At 51.2% G+C, this 16,291-nt stretch overlaps 1 protein-coding gene across 1 annotated transcript in view; it reads right to left on the bottom strand.

Moving 5' to 3' along the window:
• Positions 1 to 16,291, bottom strand: part of SLC43A3 (solute carrier family 43 member 3) — a 19,447-nt gene extending 3,156 nt beyond the window's left edge. Inside the window, 11 exon segments of the mRNA XM_062197422.1 lie at positions 3,686 to 3,790; positions 4,002 to 4,094; positions 4,097 to 4,177; positions 5,467 to 5,567; positions 7,213 to 7,352; positions 11,563 to 11,727; positions 13,058 to 13,071; positions 14,014 to 14,060; positions 15,497 to 15,626; positions 15,870 to 15,977; positions 15,980 to 16,291. Coding sequence (XP_062053406.1) covers positions 3,686 to 3,790; positions 4,002 to 4,094; positions 4,097 to 4,177; positions 5,467 to 5,567; positions 7,213 to 7,352; positions 11,563 to 11,727; positions 13,058 to 13,071; positions 14,014 to 14,060; positions 15,497 to 15,626; positions 15,870 to 15,977; positions 15,980 to 16,025 — 1,030 coding nt within the window. The 5' untranslated portion in view covers positions 16,026 to 16,291.

Genomic DNA, 16,291 nt, shown 5'->3' with positions numbered 1-16,291 from the left:
GCTATGCCGTAGAGAGCCAGGGAGCAGTTAAAAGGAAGGAAGAGAGCCCAGCATTGTGGTGCAGTGGGTTAAGCTTCCGCCTGCAACAGGGATGCTGCTTTGAGTCCTGGCTACGCTGCTTCTGATCCAGCTTCCTGGGAAAGCAGCAGAGGATGGCCCAAGTACATGAGCCACTGCCACCCATGTGGGAGGCCAGAATGGAGTCCCAGGCCCCAGGCTTTGGGCTGCCCCAGCCCAGCCCAGCCCTGGCCTTTGTAGCTATTTGGGGAGTGAACCAGGGGATGGAAGCGCTCTCTGTCTCTCCCTCTCTTTCTGTCACTCGCCTTTTAAATAAATCTTAAAAAAAGAACCAGGACTGGTCCCCACAAGGGAGCAGGCTCAGGATACAGCCACACACATCAGTGTGTACAGTATGCTGCTTTTTATCTAAGAAAGAGGGAAATACGGGGCCGGTGCTGTAGCATAGTAGGTTAAGCCTCCACCTGTGCCATAAGGGTGCCAGTTTGTGTCCCGGCTGCTTCCCTATTGATCCGGGTCTCTGCTATGGCCTGGGAAGGCAGTAGAAGATAGTCTAAGTGCTTGGACCCCTGCAGCCATGTGGGAGACCCGAAAGAAGCTCCTGGCTCCTGACAGGCCCAGCTCCGGCCATTGTGGCCATTTGGGGAGTGAATCAGAGGATGGAAGATCACACTCAGCACCTCACCCTCTCTCTTTAACTCTGCCCCTCAAATAAATAAACTAATCTTTAAAAAAAGTGGGGGGGGGGATAAATATATATGAGTACACTTCAAAAAGTTTACCAAAAGTGGAATTAAAAGGTAAGTTTTATTTCGGTGCAAAAAAATTTGAAATCCAGGCATGCAAAAGATCTTCAAGGTGTTCTCTGAAAAGGCATATTACAGAAGAAACTATGCACGGATTTCAAAATTTTTTGCACCAAAATAAGCATTGTTTTAATGTTTAATTTTTTAAAAATGTTTATTTACTTGATATATGCCAGAGTTTTTAAAACTTCATTGTTTATTTATTTGAGAAATGGAGAGAGAGTTTGTTCCCATCTACTGGTTCACTCCACAGATACCCACAATGGCCAGGATGTGGGAACTGAAGCCAGGAGCCAGGAACTCAATTAAAGTCTTCATCGATGGCAGGAATCCAACTACTTGACCCACCACTTGAACTTGTATATAATGTTTGTAGTTTTAAAAAAAAATGCTGGGGCAGGGGCCAGCATTATGGAGTAGCAGGTAAAGCTGCCATCTGTGATACCAGCATACCATATGGGGGCTGGTTTGTGCTCTGGCTGCTCCACTTCCAATCCAGCTCTCTGCTATGGCCTGGGAAAGCAGCAGAAGATGGCCCAAGTCCTTGAGCCCCTGCACCCACATCAAAGACCCAGAGGAAGCTCCTGGCTCCTGGCTTTGGATTGGTGCAGCTCCAGCCATTGTGGCCATCTTGGGAGTGAACCAGCAGATGGAAAACCTCTCTTTCTCTCTCTCTCTCTCTCTCTCTCTCTCTCTCTCTCTCTGCCTCTCTTCTTTCATGATGGCCATCTCTGGAGGTCTCCAGGCACTAACTCTGAAACTGGTAAACAGAGAGGGGAACCAAGCATTGATTCCAGAATAACAAAACAGTAAGGTAATGTTCTCTCTAGAGGAAGTCAGGCTATTAAAAGCAGAAGGGAAGACAGAAATAGAAACTCATCCTTCCACAACCTTAATAAAATAATGAGTCTAGGCATTGATCACCAATGACTGCTAAAATCATTAGGCCCACAGTTGATGGGAAATTTTGTAACAGACGGATCCAACGGACAAAGTCTGAACCAGGTGATCAATCTTAACACCATCACAACAGAGACAGCAGATATCAGGGGCCAGCTGATGGGAGGCCAGAGGAGGCCCAAGGCTCCATCTCTGAATTATCCTTGCCAAAAAGAATTAAACTGAGGCTTCTCCGAGCCTCGAATCTGCCTGTTTACAGGAAATTCCTAATCTAAGGGACACTTCTAAGTGACACCAAGAGGATGCCAAATGCAAACTGGGAAATTCAACAGTGTGGGGAGGAACAGCACACCATTATACATCTTAACAGATACAAAAGGCACATGATCCAAATAGCAAACCAACTGTGGAAAGATATATTGGAGATGACAGGGAAATCTGAACAGAGGTTGTATATCAGGCAAGAGAATAATTTTTTTAAGTGTGATCATGATGTTACGGTGCTGACAGGTGACAGGACAGGATGTCTGAGATTTGCTTTGGAATACTCCAGCAGGCATCAGAGAAGCCGGGCAGCCAGGGAGCACAGGGGTGGAACCAGCCAGGGGAAATGTTACTGTCTACTTGTTAACACGCATCTGACCTTGTGTCTTGTTGTTCCTATCTAGTATTTAAATGCTGCTTGACCCCCCTCCCCTGCCGCCAACTGCACAGTCAGGGCACTCGGCAGCCCTGTTCTTCCAGTCCTGTCCGAGGATCAGGCCTAGAAGCTTTGGCAGAGGGAGCAGCTGACCCCTGCCTCCCTCTCTCCCCAGCACCTGCCCTACGACTGCCCCACATGCTGTATGCCCGGGCCTGCCTGAGTCACTTGTTAGGATTCCTCAGGTGCCTCAGCTTCCCTCTCTACCTGACCACCTGGATCCCACGATGCTCCTTAGCCCCTCTCCTGCACCCACCCCTCCATTTCTTCACCTCTTTTTTTTTTTTTTTTTTTTGACAGGCAGAGTTAGTGAGAGAGGGAGACAGAGAGAAAGGTCTTCCTTCTGTTGGTTCACCTCCCAAATGACTGCTACGGCCAGTGCTGCGCTGATCCAAAGCCAGGAGCCAGGTGCTTCTTCCTGGTCTCCCATGCCCAAACACCTGGGCCATCCTCCACTGCCTTCCTGGGCCATAGCAGAGAGCTGGACAGGAAGAGGAGCAATCAAGACTAGAACCCGGCGCCCATATGGGATGCTGGCGTCGCAGGCAAAGGATTAACCAAGTGAGCCATGGTGTCGGCCCCATCTCCTCACCTGCTACTCACCCTTCAGGTCTTGGCTTAGACACCACTTCCTCCAGGAAGCCATCACTGACAGCCCCACCATCCTCTCCCAGAACAGCTATTGGGTCCGTCTTTGTGTAGGTGTCGAGACACTTCCCGACTTACAATGGGGTTACATCCCAATCAACTCGGCGCAACTTGAAAGCATCCCAAGCCAAAAATGCATTTCACCCACCTGACCAACTGCCTCCTAACTTAGCCTAGGCTACCTTCAGCGTGCTCAGAACACTTAGCCTACAAGGCAAGCAAAAGCATCGCACACAAAGCCTACCCAATCATGAAAGAACTGTATATCTCATGTTATTTATTGAATGCTGTACTGAAAGTGCACAACAAAACAATTGCATGAGTACACTTCCAAACCAGCGTAAAGTTGAAAAGTTGTTAAGTCAAACTGTCATAAACTGGATTCTAACTATAGGATTGCCTCCTTTCTCTGCTCCCTAAGGTAGTATCTGTCTTGTCCATTGATGAATCCCTGATGTCTGGCACCACAGCTGACACACCACTGTCACTCAGCGACTAATGTCTGAATGAGTGAGTGCAAGTACAACGGGCTGGACAGAAGAGAAGGTGGGCATGCAGGTGAGCACAGATCTCTCCCCTCCTGGTCCCTTAACTCCCTTGCCCCAGGTCTCACCGGTCTTTCTCACGTCCCTCAGCCGGTCCATGAGCAGGCCATTCCAGGGGGCACACAGCACTCCGAAGAACTGAGTGATGGCGAAGGCATTTGTGTAAGTGCTGACTGCAGAGGTAAGAGAGGGGTTGGGTGACGAACACGTCCAGGCCTGCCTTGCAAGGGAACACTCTCCCACCTTGCCCGTGCCCAGCCTGGCTCTCCTCCCCAGACCCTCTGACCTTGCTCTGCGCCACACAGCCCTTACAGGGCTTCGTATGCATCCCCCATGTCCCTGGGACATGCAGATGAGCTGTTGCCTCCCAGCCCCGCCACGTACCAAGCACCATGTTCCCGTTCCCGTTGGCCAGGTTGGTCAGCAGGGAGTTGAGAGTGCCAATGAAGAGGTAGTGCCAGAGCTGTATCACAGACACACCAGATGCCAGGTGAAGCACCAAGAGAGAGCATAGCTCCAGAAGGAGCCGGATCCCTGCTGCTGCCCTGGTCCTGAGGTCTCTGATGGGGAGGGAGGATCCAGGCATGGATTATAAGAAGACAGGAGGGTTAGGAAGAGCCAGAGTGTAGGGCACTTACAGGGTCAGAGCCCACCTTCCACCCTTGTCCCAGCTCATCCTGCGGGCTCCTGGAGCTGCCTGCAGCTCACCCATCCCCTGCTCCTGCTTTGTCATCCCAGCCCTACCACCTTGAGTGACCCGTGCTCCTGGCCTATTGAAATCGGATCTGCCTCTAACAGCCACTTTGCTGATCCTTCTCAGCCCCAAGGGTGAAAAGAAAGACAAGGCGAGGACAGCAGCGGTTCCACCGGGTTCCAAATCCCTTCTCTCCCTTTTGGGGCCTGAATCCTGCATTTCCTTGAGAGGCCTTCCCCTGCCCTGTTCGTCATGACCACACGGGACTGTGAATTCAGCGTCCCGTTGACCAGTCGCTCATTCCCCTGAAGAAAGGGACCGGCCTGAACCGTAGATTGGGCAGCCCAGAGCACTCCCCGGTTCGACTTGCCCAGCGAATTCAATTTTCCTCTTGGCTTTGTGAGTTTCTCAGAATCCTATTCGACTTTCATTTTTTAAAATACACTTGATTGTGTATATTTAAGGTATACAACATGATGTCATGGGATGCATATAGATAGTAAAGTGGTTACTATAGTGAAGCAAATTAACATATCTATCATCTCACATAGCTACCCATTTTCTTCTGGCAACATTAGCTAAAATCCACTCATTTAGCAAAAATCCCAAATACAGTGTAATTCCATCAACGACAGGCGTCACGTCGGACATAAGACAGCCAGACGAATTCATCCCACACACCTGCCATGTGCATCCTTTGTCCTGCGTCTCCCCATTTCTCCCATGCCTCCACCTCCCCTTCTTACTCCCACTGTAGCCAGCAGTGGTTTGTGATGTTTGTAACCAAAGACCCACAACAGAGAGAGAGGAGAGGAAGGAGGCAGTGCTGGAGATGGGGCAGTGAGACAGAGCAGACCCAGAGGACTGCAGAAACGGGGACAAAAACACCAGACTTCATGCATCACCATCACAGGAAAGGGTGGGACCCTGGGGTGGGGGAAGAGAAGGCAAACAATGGAAGGCAGACTTCAGGAGGTGGGAAAGACAGACGGACAGGAGACAGGAGTCCTGACCTTCCTGCGCCCCGTAGATAGTGAAAGATGCCGGAGGTCCTTTCTCTGCCTGACTTCTGCCGATCCCGAGTGCCTCCACAGTTCTCTCGGTGAGGAGCAGGTGCAGTCACAAGGCAGGGCCAGGCCACCCGGCAGGCCTCACCATCCTTGGCGGAAAGGAACTCCTTTGACTGCAGCTCCCTGTTCTCTTGCTCAGCTGTTTTCTTCTTTTCTGTTGCTGTGGTACCATTCCCAGCACACAGGCTGTGGAAAGAAAGCGCTGGCCAGGGACTGTGAGCTGAACCCAGGGTGCAGACTGGAGGGAACAGTGTGGGGATCCCTATTTCACTGCATAGTGGAACCACACTCTCACAACCCCAACGCTCAGGTCACAGACAGAGCAGGTAAATCAGAATGTCTAAGGCTGATAGGCTCCCATTTTAGAAAATCATCATCATCATCATCATCTCTGGAGCCAGCACTGTGGCGTGGTGGGTAAAGCCGCCACCAGCAATGCCAACATCCCTTGTAGGTACTGGTTCGAGTCCTGGCTGCTCCACTTCCAATCTAGCTCCCTGTTAATGCACCAGGGAAAGCAGCAGAAGAAGAGTCCACGTGCTTGGGCCCCTGCAGCCATGTGGGAGACCTGGATGAAGCTCCCGGCTCCTAGCTTCCTCCTGGCCCAGCCCTGGCTGTTGCAGTTATTGGGGAGTGAACTAGTGGATAGAAAATTTCTCTCTCTCTCTCTCTCTCTTTTTCTTTCTGTAACTCTGCCTTTCAAATAAAAAAATCTTTTTTAAAAAGGAAAAATAAAAAAGACGGTTAAGTTACAGTAATATGCAGTAAAATTTGGGTGCCACTGGAAGCAGGGCAGAGGTGGGCAGGTCTGAGCTCAGATCCCAGCTCTGCCCCTTCCTAGCTGCAGAAACACTGCCGAGATGGAAACTCCTGAGCCTCACTCTCCCTGTTTGGGAAGCACAGGACCATTGTGAGGATGCAAAGAGCACATGGGCCTGGTACGTAGTCGGCGAGCGGCCAATGAATGCTCTCCAGCCCCCCTGTAACTGACTGCGAGTGCAGTTACCTCACTTCACCTATCAAAACGGGCTCCTGCACCCCTGATTCTTTCTCCCCATCCCCTAACTCCGAGCTGGCCTTGTGCCCTGCTGTAGCCAAGAGAACGAAGCAGACGTGATGTGCTGCTGCCAAGCCTAAACCTCAAGAAACCCTGTGCACTTTCCACTTTCTTTCTCTCGGAAACCTAAAACCACAATGTGAACAAGTACAAGCCAGCCACGGGAGGAGGACAGCCGTGTGGCGGACACAGCCAGGTCACTCCAAACCCCATGTGTGTGTGAGGCCGTCCTAGACCTGCTAATCCACCAGATGATCAGGGGACTTGGCCCTGGTCAGTGGAACTAGCCAGCTCCCCACAGACTTGCAAAAAAATAATAAATGCTGGGACCGGTGTTGTGGTGCAATGGGTTAAGCCATTGCCTCATGATACCAGCATTCCATACAGGCACCAATTCAAGTCCTGGCTGCTCCACTTCTGACCCAACTCCCTGCTAGCGGCCTGCAGAAAGCAGCAGAAGATGGCTCGAGTACTTGGGTCCCTGCCACCCATGTGGGAGACCCAGATGAAACTCCTGGCTCTTGACTTCAGCCTGTTCCAGCCCCAAGGCCCCAGCTGTTGCAGCCATCTGGGGAGTGTTGGCGGATGGAAGATTGATCTCTATCTCTCTCTCCCTCTCTCTCTCTGTAACTCTGACTTTAAATAAATAAATCTTTTTTAAAATTAGCTAAGTGATACGCCCCTGGTTCCAGTCTTCCTCTCCCATCTGCTCACCCCGTTCCTACCCTAGGACGATAAGGTTGTGGCCCACAGTCACCAGATCGCAGTTTTTACCCATAGCTGTAGTTGGGTGGCAGAGGGCAGGGGATGTGCCCCTGGGGCATCAGGAGAAAAGTGCGTCCCACGTGCCAGACGCTGCAGACAGAGAGGAAGATGAAGGAGGCCCTGAGGCTGATGTCCTGTTCATGAAGAAGCTACGGGAGAAGGAAGGAAAAGTTGATGTAACATCTGTATCCAAAGCAGCAGCATTATTCACAGCAGCTGACACTCACATCTGTCAACGGATGAATGGATAAACAAGATGTGGTATGTACATACAGCGGAATATTATTCAACTCTAAAACAGGAAAGAGGGGCCAGCACTGTAGTGTAGCAGGTTAAGCCACTGCCTGCAACACCGGTATCCCATGTGAGCACCAGTTCGAGTCCTAGTTGCTTCACTTTGGATCCAGCTCCCTGCCTGGGAAAGCAGCAGAGGATGGCCCAAGTGTTTGGGGCCGTGCACCCATATGGGAGACCTGGAAGAACTCCTGGCTCCTGGCTTCCGCCTGACCCAGCCCTGGCCACTGCAGCCATTTGGGGAGTGAACCAGTAGATGAAAGATTCTCTCTATCTTTCTCTCTCCCTTCTTCTCTTTGTAATTCCTCCTTTCAAATAAAATAAACCTTTAAAAAACAAATCTCTCTCTCTCTCTCTCTCTCTCTCTCTCTCATTGTGCCTTTTAAATAAACAAATAAATCTTTTTTTAAAAAATAGGAAAAAAAAATGAGCAGACTTTTGGCTTAACAGTTAAGACACCAGTTAAGATACAATGTCTGGGGCCAGCGCTTTGGCATAGCGGGTAAAGTCGCCACCTGCAGTGTTGGCATCCCATGTGGGCACTGGTTTTAGTCCTGGCTGCTCCACTTCTGATCCAGCTCTCTGCTGAGGCTTGGGAAAGCAGCAGAAGATGGCTCAAGTCCTTGGGCCCCTGCACCCGTGTGGGAGACCTGGAAGAAGCTCCTGGCTTCAGATTGGCACAGCTCTAGACATTGCGGCCAACTGGGGAGTGAACCAGAGGATGGAAAACCTCTCTCTCTGCCTCTCCTTCTCTCTCTGTGTAACTCTGCCTTTCAAATAAATAAATACATATTTAAATAAAAAGATACAATGTCCCACATCACAGTGCCTAGGTTCACACAGGGCTCCAGCTTCAGCTTTCAGCTTCCTTCTAATACAGACCCTGGAAGGCAGCAGGGATGACTCAATTACTTAGGTTCCCGCACTCATGTGGAACACCAGGATTAAGTTCTGGGCTCCTGGTTTCAGAGCAGGCCTAGCTTTGGCTGTTGTAGGTATCTGGGGAGAAAACCAGAGAATAGGAGTGTTCTCTCTCTCTTCCACTTACATGAGACACCTGCAGCAGTCCGATTCACAGAGCTGCAGAGAGGAATGGAAGCTGGGGAGCAGAAGGAGAGGGGAGCTGGTGGCAATGAGTGTAGAGCTGGGTTTTACAACATGAGAGCAGTTCTGGAAACGCTGGGTGCAGAACAGTGTGCATGCGCTGAACGCCACTGAACTATACGCTTACAAATGGTTACCATGGTGAAGTGTGCATTATGTGCATAGGATCACACACACAGAGCCAGCCCAAGAGGCAAGGGCTGAAACCCCAGCTTCCAAGAAGGAGCCTTAGCAAGGCTCCTGTGGAGCACCCTAGAAGCTGATGGAGGACACTGGGACACACACCCCTCTCCCCAGGACCCAGCCTGCATCCAGGAGTCACCCTGTCATCCATCCCCACAGCCCAGAGGCCTCCTCAGAGATCTGGGCCAGTGCCTCCCCACACCGACTCCAATAGCAATAAGGCCCTTTCGTGCACACAAAATTTTACCCAAAATGTGGCTCACAAAGCTATCCAGTCAACCTCCCTTTCATTCTCCTTGATGACCAACAAACATCACAGTTCCTCCACGCCCAGCTTGAGAGCCCAACCTCCCAGCACGACAGAGGGCAACACAGAGGTTCACAGGGGTGCAATGGATTGCTCAAGGCCAGAGCAAGCATCAGATTAACCCCAGAATGCAAGCTCCTGAGAGAGGAAAGGGAGGCACACCCAGGAGAAGGAGAAAGAACCCAGAGAGCGGCTCCTATGCCAGGAGTAGAGGCTCAAGTGCCCAAGGGCTCAGCCTCTGGATGGCCCTGCAGGCCAAGGCCATGTTTGAGTAGTGACTGCCAGGGGTGCTTTTCTCTGCAGCCATGGCCCATGGGCAGTGCCACCTGCCTCTGACCTAACACAAAGTCCACAGGGAAGGCCCAGGCCCACAGCCTGAGACCCACATCCACTCCTTCCTTTCACTCAGCCATTGTTAGCACCTGCCTTATGCCTTCTAGCTTGTTGCCTCTTTGTCAAAGCATGGCTGCCATAACTCCAGGTATCACGGCTTCTCACTGCAACCTTAGAAGAAGGTTATGAGAGACCAAGGGGCAGGCACTGTGGTGCAGCATGTAGAGTCCACTTGGGACACCTGCACCCCAGACTGGAGTGCCTGGGATCCAGTCCCAGCTCCACCTCCAATCCAGCTTCCTGTTAATGCACACCCTGAGAGGCAGGAGGTGGTGGCTCCAGTACTTGCATCCCTGCCACCGATGTGGGAAGCTCCTGGTTCCCAGCTTCTTCTAGCTTTGACCTGGTCCAGCTCTGGCTGTTATAGGCAACTGGGGAGTGAACAAGCAGATGGAAGATTTCTCTCCCTCTCTCTCTCTCTCTCTCTCTCTCTCTGCCTTTCAAATAAATAAAAAATTTTAAAACTTTTTCAAGATAAGGTTAAGATTTTTTTTTTAGAGATTTACTTATTTGGGGCCGGCACTGTGGCATGGCAGGTAAAGCAGTGCCAGCACCCCATATGGGTGCGGGTTCAAGACCCGGCTGCTCCACTTCCGATCCAGCTCTCTGCTGAGGCCTGGGAAAGCAGTAGAAGATGGGCCTCTGCACCAGCGTGGGAGACCTGGAAGAAAACTCCTGGCTCTTGGCTTTGGATCGGCAAAGTACCGGCCATTGCAGCTAACTGGGGAGTGAACCAGCAGATGAAAGACCTCTCTCTCTCTGCCTCTCCTTCTCTCTCTGTGTAACTCTGACTTTCAAATAAATAAATAAATCTTAAAAAAAGAAAGATTTACTTATTTGAAAGGCAAAGTTAAAAGGAGAGGGAGAGACAGAGAGAAATCTTCCATCCGTTGGTTCACTCCCCAAATTGCTGCAATGGTCAGAGCTGGGCCAGGCCGAAGTCAGGAGCCTGGAACTTCATCCAGGTCTCTCATGTGGATGCACTTGGGCCATCTTCTGTTGCTTTCCCAGGTGCATTAGCAGGGAGCTGGATTGGAAGTGAAGCAGCCAAGACTCGAACTGGCACCCCTATGGTATGCCAGCACGCAGGCAGTGGTTTAACCTACTATTGCACAATGCCAGCCCCATAAATAATTTTTTTTATAAAACAAGGAAAACCAAGGAGGCAGATTTTCTTTCCAGTCGGCTCTCAACTTCCATTAGCAAGGAGATGTTCCCTAACGTCCTCCTCTTACATCCCCTTTATCTCATGGACAAGGACTGGACCATTGGTCACCTCTAGCCATCACTGACAACAGGGGAAGGAAGTGCCACGGTTGGCTGAGATGGATCAGGCTTCATCCCCTGTCCTGGGAAGATCACGGCCCAGATAAAACTGTCAGCAATGAACAAGGCAGAACAGTTGTTGGTGGACCCCAAAACCACTGGCAACAGTTCATCACCCTGTCACTCAACAGCAGCTTTAGAAGATGTCTGCTCCTGGGCCTCCAACCCCCAGCCACCCATTGCAAAGGGTGCCCAACACTGGCCCAAGCACTGTGACCGTGCCTTCCCTTGGCCTCTGCCCAACACGCTAAGTGAAGTAAGAAGAAGAGGCTCTTGGTGATCACACACTCAGAGTCTGGAACCAAACAGTTCCATGGTCACCACTTGCAGAAGCTTAAGCAAGCATCTTAAAAAAAAAGAAAGAAAGAAAGAAAAGAAAAGAAAATATTTGAGAGACAGAGCTCTCATCTGCTGACTCATTCTCCAAACAAATGGCCCCCAGCTGGGGTCAAAGACACGAGCCAGGAACTCAAACCAGGTCTTGCACATGGATGGCAGGAACCCAATTGCTTGAGCCATCACCTGCTGCCTCCCAGGGTCTACACTGGCAGGAAGCTGGAGTCAGGAGTGGACCCAGGCACTCTGACATGGGATGTGGCATCTTCACCTCCTTGAGACTCAAATGCTTCATCTGTAAGATGGAGATAAAATAGCACTCACCTCCAGATGGATGGAGAGAAACCACTCATGGTTCACAGGACAAGTGTCACTCATATGTAAGTGCTCGCTAGACCTCGGCCCTTGCTCCTTACCTTGATGATAAGGAAGACTGCTGAGGAAGAGTCAAATGTGCCATTGCAGAGGGTGATGATGGTCGAACGATGCTTGCCAAATAGGTTCCCAATCTGGGTCATCACATCAACACAGGAGATCCAAATGGAGTTCCTGGCTCCTGACTTCAGTCTAGCCCAGCCTAGGCTGTGGTGGGCATTTGGGGAGTGAGCCAGTGGGTAGATCTCTCTCTCTCTCTCTCTCTCTCTCTTTTTTCCTCTCTCTCTCCCTCCCTCCCTCCCTCTTTGTCTCTCTTCTCTGCCTCTCTATCTCTCTCTGTCACTCTGCCTTTCAAGTAAATAAATAAAAAGTAAATAAATAAAAAAAGAAGCAGAGGCAGGACTTGAACCCAAGCACTCCGATATAGAATGCAAACATCTCAAGTCACCTCTCAAGCACAGCACCAACCATCCCTGCACCAATCCTTGAAGAACACTTCGTATCACTACTATACATGAAAGCACACAGGTTGCTTGTCATCAATAGAAAGCGACTAAAAATAAATAAAAGGAAAGGAAAACAATGTTATTAACTTGGAGCTTTGTATCAGAGCAGGTAAGCAGCCACTTTCTATTTTGGTATCCATATGTGAGTGCTGGTTTGAGTCCTGGCTGCTCCACTTCCATTCCAGCTCCCTGCTAATGCACCTGGGAAAGCAGCAGAAGATGGCCCAAGTGCTTGGGCCCTCGCCACCCACAAGGAAGCCCTGGATGGAGTTTCTGGCTCCTGGTTTTCACCTTGCCCAGACCTGGCTGTTGTCCTCATGTGGGAATTGAACCAGTGAATGAAGATCTCTCCTCCCTCAACATGTGCTACCTTTCAAATTAATTCACCTTAAAAACCTTGTAGCTGGATACAGTTGCCTTTGGCACTAAAGTCATGTTAGCCTCACATCAAGACTTTATTTCATGAAATCAGAGGACAGAAAGAATAATAGAAAAGCAATAACCTTTCCCTCGGCGGTTTGATGATTATTAATGTGGTAGGTGTATGTCCCTGATATCCTCTTAGGTAATTAGTGTGTTACACCTTCAGAGGCCCTGTGAGGAACTAATTTTAGAGTTTTCACACTATTTACCATTCAGCGTCTGCTTTTATACACTTTATGCACATCTTTCCTAAAGAACTGAGGGCTCATGGCAATTCTTTTCGCAGTGGAGTCATTGTGGGCTCCCAGCTTCTTCCTAATCAAAAAGCCCTATTTTATGGAGGGAGAGGGGGGGATTTCTGCCTAAACGATTCATAAATGAGTCAAACATTACCCAGCTTCCAGCTCCACATTCAGTCTTGGAAATTATTCACAGGCTAGATTACAGGAAGCCTATTTGCTGGGCAGAGAGTAATTGGCTGCAGGTGCCACGTTATCTCTGTTTGGCCTAACACCCTTACCCTCCGTGTTGGCCGAGCACGAGTAGAGCTGACCTCATGCCACCATCTGGCTTCCACGCAGCCACTACACACACCTGAGTTACATACCAGATCTTCACTTCCTAACCCAAATGCAGAGCCATGTGAAATGACACTGGAGGCCGGCACCGCGGCTCAATAGGCTAATCCTCCACCTGCAGCGCTGGCACACCGGGTTCAAGTCCCGGTTGGGGCGCCGGATTCTGTCCCGGTTGCCCCTCTTCCAGGCCAGCTCTCTGCTGTGGCCCGGGAGTGCAGTGGAGGATGGCCCAAGTGCTTGGGCCCTGTACTCGCATGGGAGACCAGGAGAAGCACCTGGCTCCTGCCATCGGATCAGCGCGGTGCGCCAGCCTCAGCGCACCGGCCGCAGTGGCCATTGGAGGGTGAACCAACGGCAAAGGAAGACCTTTCTCTCTGTCTCTCTCTCACTGTCCACTCTGCCTGTCAAAAAAAATGACACTGGAGAGCCACATTGGGAGGCATCTTGTGGCCCCCATAACCAAGGCACCAGCATAGCTAGGGTCAGTAACTTTCTCTGTGGCCTTGGGCAAGGGGCTCCTCTCCAGCCTCGGTTTTCTCCTCTGCTTAATGGGAGAGCAGGACAAAACAGATGAGAATTTCCAGACCTTTGTGGGCCAGTAAAATCTGAAAACCAAGCCTTTTGAGTTCAACAGGGTTGCTGACTTTTTCCCCCACTAAGTCAGGTTGTGTGTTTTCCAAAACCGTCATTCATATGATCACTTCGTTAAAAGGACAGAGAACACCGGGACACACAAGAAGGATGTAGTGCTTTGAATGAATTCTCCTCTTGAAGCAACCTCTCTCCACTGTCTTTCCTTTTCACATTTTCTCTTTAACTAAACTGTTTTCCTAGACCAGCAACAATTCAATATCCCTTCAAGATTCTTTAAGCTGTGGACCTCAAAGTAACCATGGGGTCCATATGTCCTGCCTACTACCTCCTACACCTGCTTCACTTGACATCCCTAGAACCATGTCCCTCTCACACACTTGGCAACACTTACCTGCAGAGGTGAAGGCTATGGTGAGGGTGGCACTCGTATAGAAAAATCTGAAATACAGAATAGGGCATGGAGAATATTGTCAAGAAAAGATAAACCTGGGGCTGGTGTTGTGATGTAACAGGTAAAGCCACCACCTGCAGTGCTGGCACCCCCATATGGGCACTGGTTTGATCCCCAGATGCTCCACTTCCAATCCAGCACCTGGATGTTAATGCACCTGGGAAAGCAGCAGAAGATGGCTCAAGTGCTTGGGCCCCTGCACTCACAGGGGAGACCAGGAAAGAAGCTCCTGGCTCCTGGCATTGGTCTGGCCCATCCCTACCCATTGAGGCCATTTGGGGAGTGAACCAGCAGATGGAAGCTCTCTCTGTCTCTGTTTATCTATCTCCCTCTGTAATTCTGCCTTTCAAATAAAATAAAATAAATCTAAGAGAAAGAAAAGGAAGGAAGGAAGGAAGGAAGGAAGGAAGGAAGGAAGGAAGGAAGGAAGGAAAGGAGGGAGGGAGGGAGGGAGCTGGGAGGGAGGTGAGAGGGTGGGAGAGAGGGAGGGAGGAAATGGCTGGACTGATCTAGACTCCAAGCTTAAAGTTCTAGAACGCTACAGTTTCAAGACCACCATCCCAAAGTTATAGGAATCCCTTGGCAGCTGACAGGGGAGTAGGAGGCTTTTCTAAGGCAAAGGCTAAGAGAAGCAGGACCCTGAGAACCCTGCTGGAGAAAGGGCAGGAAGAAGAGCATCCAGGGAGCCAAAGACCAGAAGGACTGAGATAGTCAGTCAGCTTGTACCTAAAGAGACATGCTCTATTCCCCAACTATTTCCTGGTCCAGGTCCAGCTGCCCCTCCCGCCCCGCCCCCAGCTTCCCTCTGCCAGCTGATCTCACACCTGCCAGCCTGGGATCTATCAGCCCCCAGCAGGCCACTGCTTATCACCAAACCCCACCACAGAGACCAGGATGCAGGAGCACAAGAGTTCTTGGCCCTCCCCCACTCATTTGCATGGGAAGCCCTATTCTCACCCCCTGTAGCGCAAGGGGGACCTGAAACTCCACCACTGGAGGTATCCACAACATTCTGTGATGATTGAGTGATGAGGGTGACTAGGAGGAGGAGAAGCCTTGGGTGTGAGGCTTCATAGGGAGATGACAAAAAGAATCCAGGGTGAAGGCAGAGAGCAGTTGCTAATTTCGCAACTCAGGCCCTTGGGCAGCCCTCATGGGAAGTCAGCCCTGGCTCCTGTGCTATCAGATGCAGAAGACAGCTGCAGTGCTGTGGAGTAGGGGAAGGAGGCGAGGAGAGGGAAGCAGGGCTGTGGGCAGGGGGCGGCCCCACACCCTGCCAGCTCTGCTCCTCACAGCTGTGTCTGCCAGCTGCTGGCTCGGGGCCAGGCAGCGCTGCCCAGCTGTCTACCCTCCGTCTCCCTTCCAGCCTGACCAATGCCTCTTGCCCACACCGTTAGCCGTGCGGGGCCCCGGGGGGACTCACATGGCTAGGAGGCGGGCCACAGTGGTCTTGAATCGGTCAAAGATGTAGCCGGTGGGGAACGTCATGAAGTTGTTCATGAACGACGCCAGGGTGAAGATGAGCGAGAACCTCTCATCCTGGGCTTTGCAATCTGCAAGGGGGGAGGGGGAGGCTCAGAAGCCCGGGGCAGACTGGCCACACTGCCCCATCCTCCCAGCCCTCCAGCCCGGTGAGCACCTGCCCTGGGATCCCCTCCATCCGACTTGGACAGCTTGCCTAGAGATGTGACTGTCCCTAAATCCTCTCCCGGGCACCCCCCTGCAGCAAGGGGTGGCAGGAGGCACAGGGGTGGAGCCAGAACTCACTTCCCGGGAGAAGGCATCACCCTCCTTACCAGCGGTGTTGCCCAGCGTTCCAGACGGCGGCTCACACAGCTCCTCAAAGTAGTGCTCTTTTTTGAAGACGAACACCAGGGAAGTCCAGCCAAAGAGCACTCCCGCAGCCCCACCAGCAGGGTGGCCACGTGAAGGGGCAGGCCCTGGCCCGCCATGGCCCCAGGGTCTGAGCCTCAAAGCCCACGTTGTCCTCCCTGGCTGACCACGGGAGCTGCAAGTCCTGGCGTCGGAGCCCTTGGAAAATTCCTTTGGCGAGCCTTTCCTTTCCTGGAGTTCTCTGGTTCTGTCTCAGGCTTGGGCACAAAACCAGCCTGTGAAATAAACAGAGGCTGCCTGAAACAGGAGGCTGCCGGAGGGGAAGTTCAGGTGGGAAAACTGTTCTCTGTGGCAGGCAGGAAGGAGCAAGATGCCCACCGGTGTT

The sequence above is a fragment of the Lepus europaeus genome, chromosome 7 (genome assembly GCF_033115175.1).
Source record: "Lepus europaeus isolate LE1 chromosome 7, mLepTim1.pri, whole genome shotgun sequence".
Classification (NCBI taxonomy): domain Eukaryota; kingdom Metazoa; phylum Chordata; class Mammalia; order Lagomorpha; family Leporidae; genus Lepus; species Lepus europaeus.
This window is presented reverse-complemented; position numbering and strand designations above follow the sequence as displayed.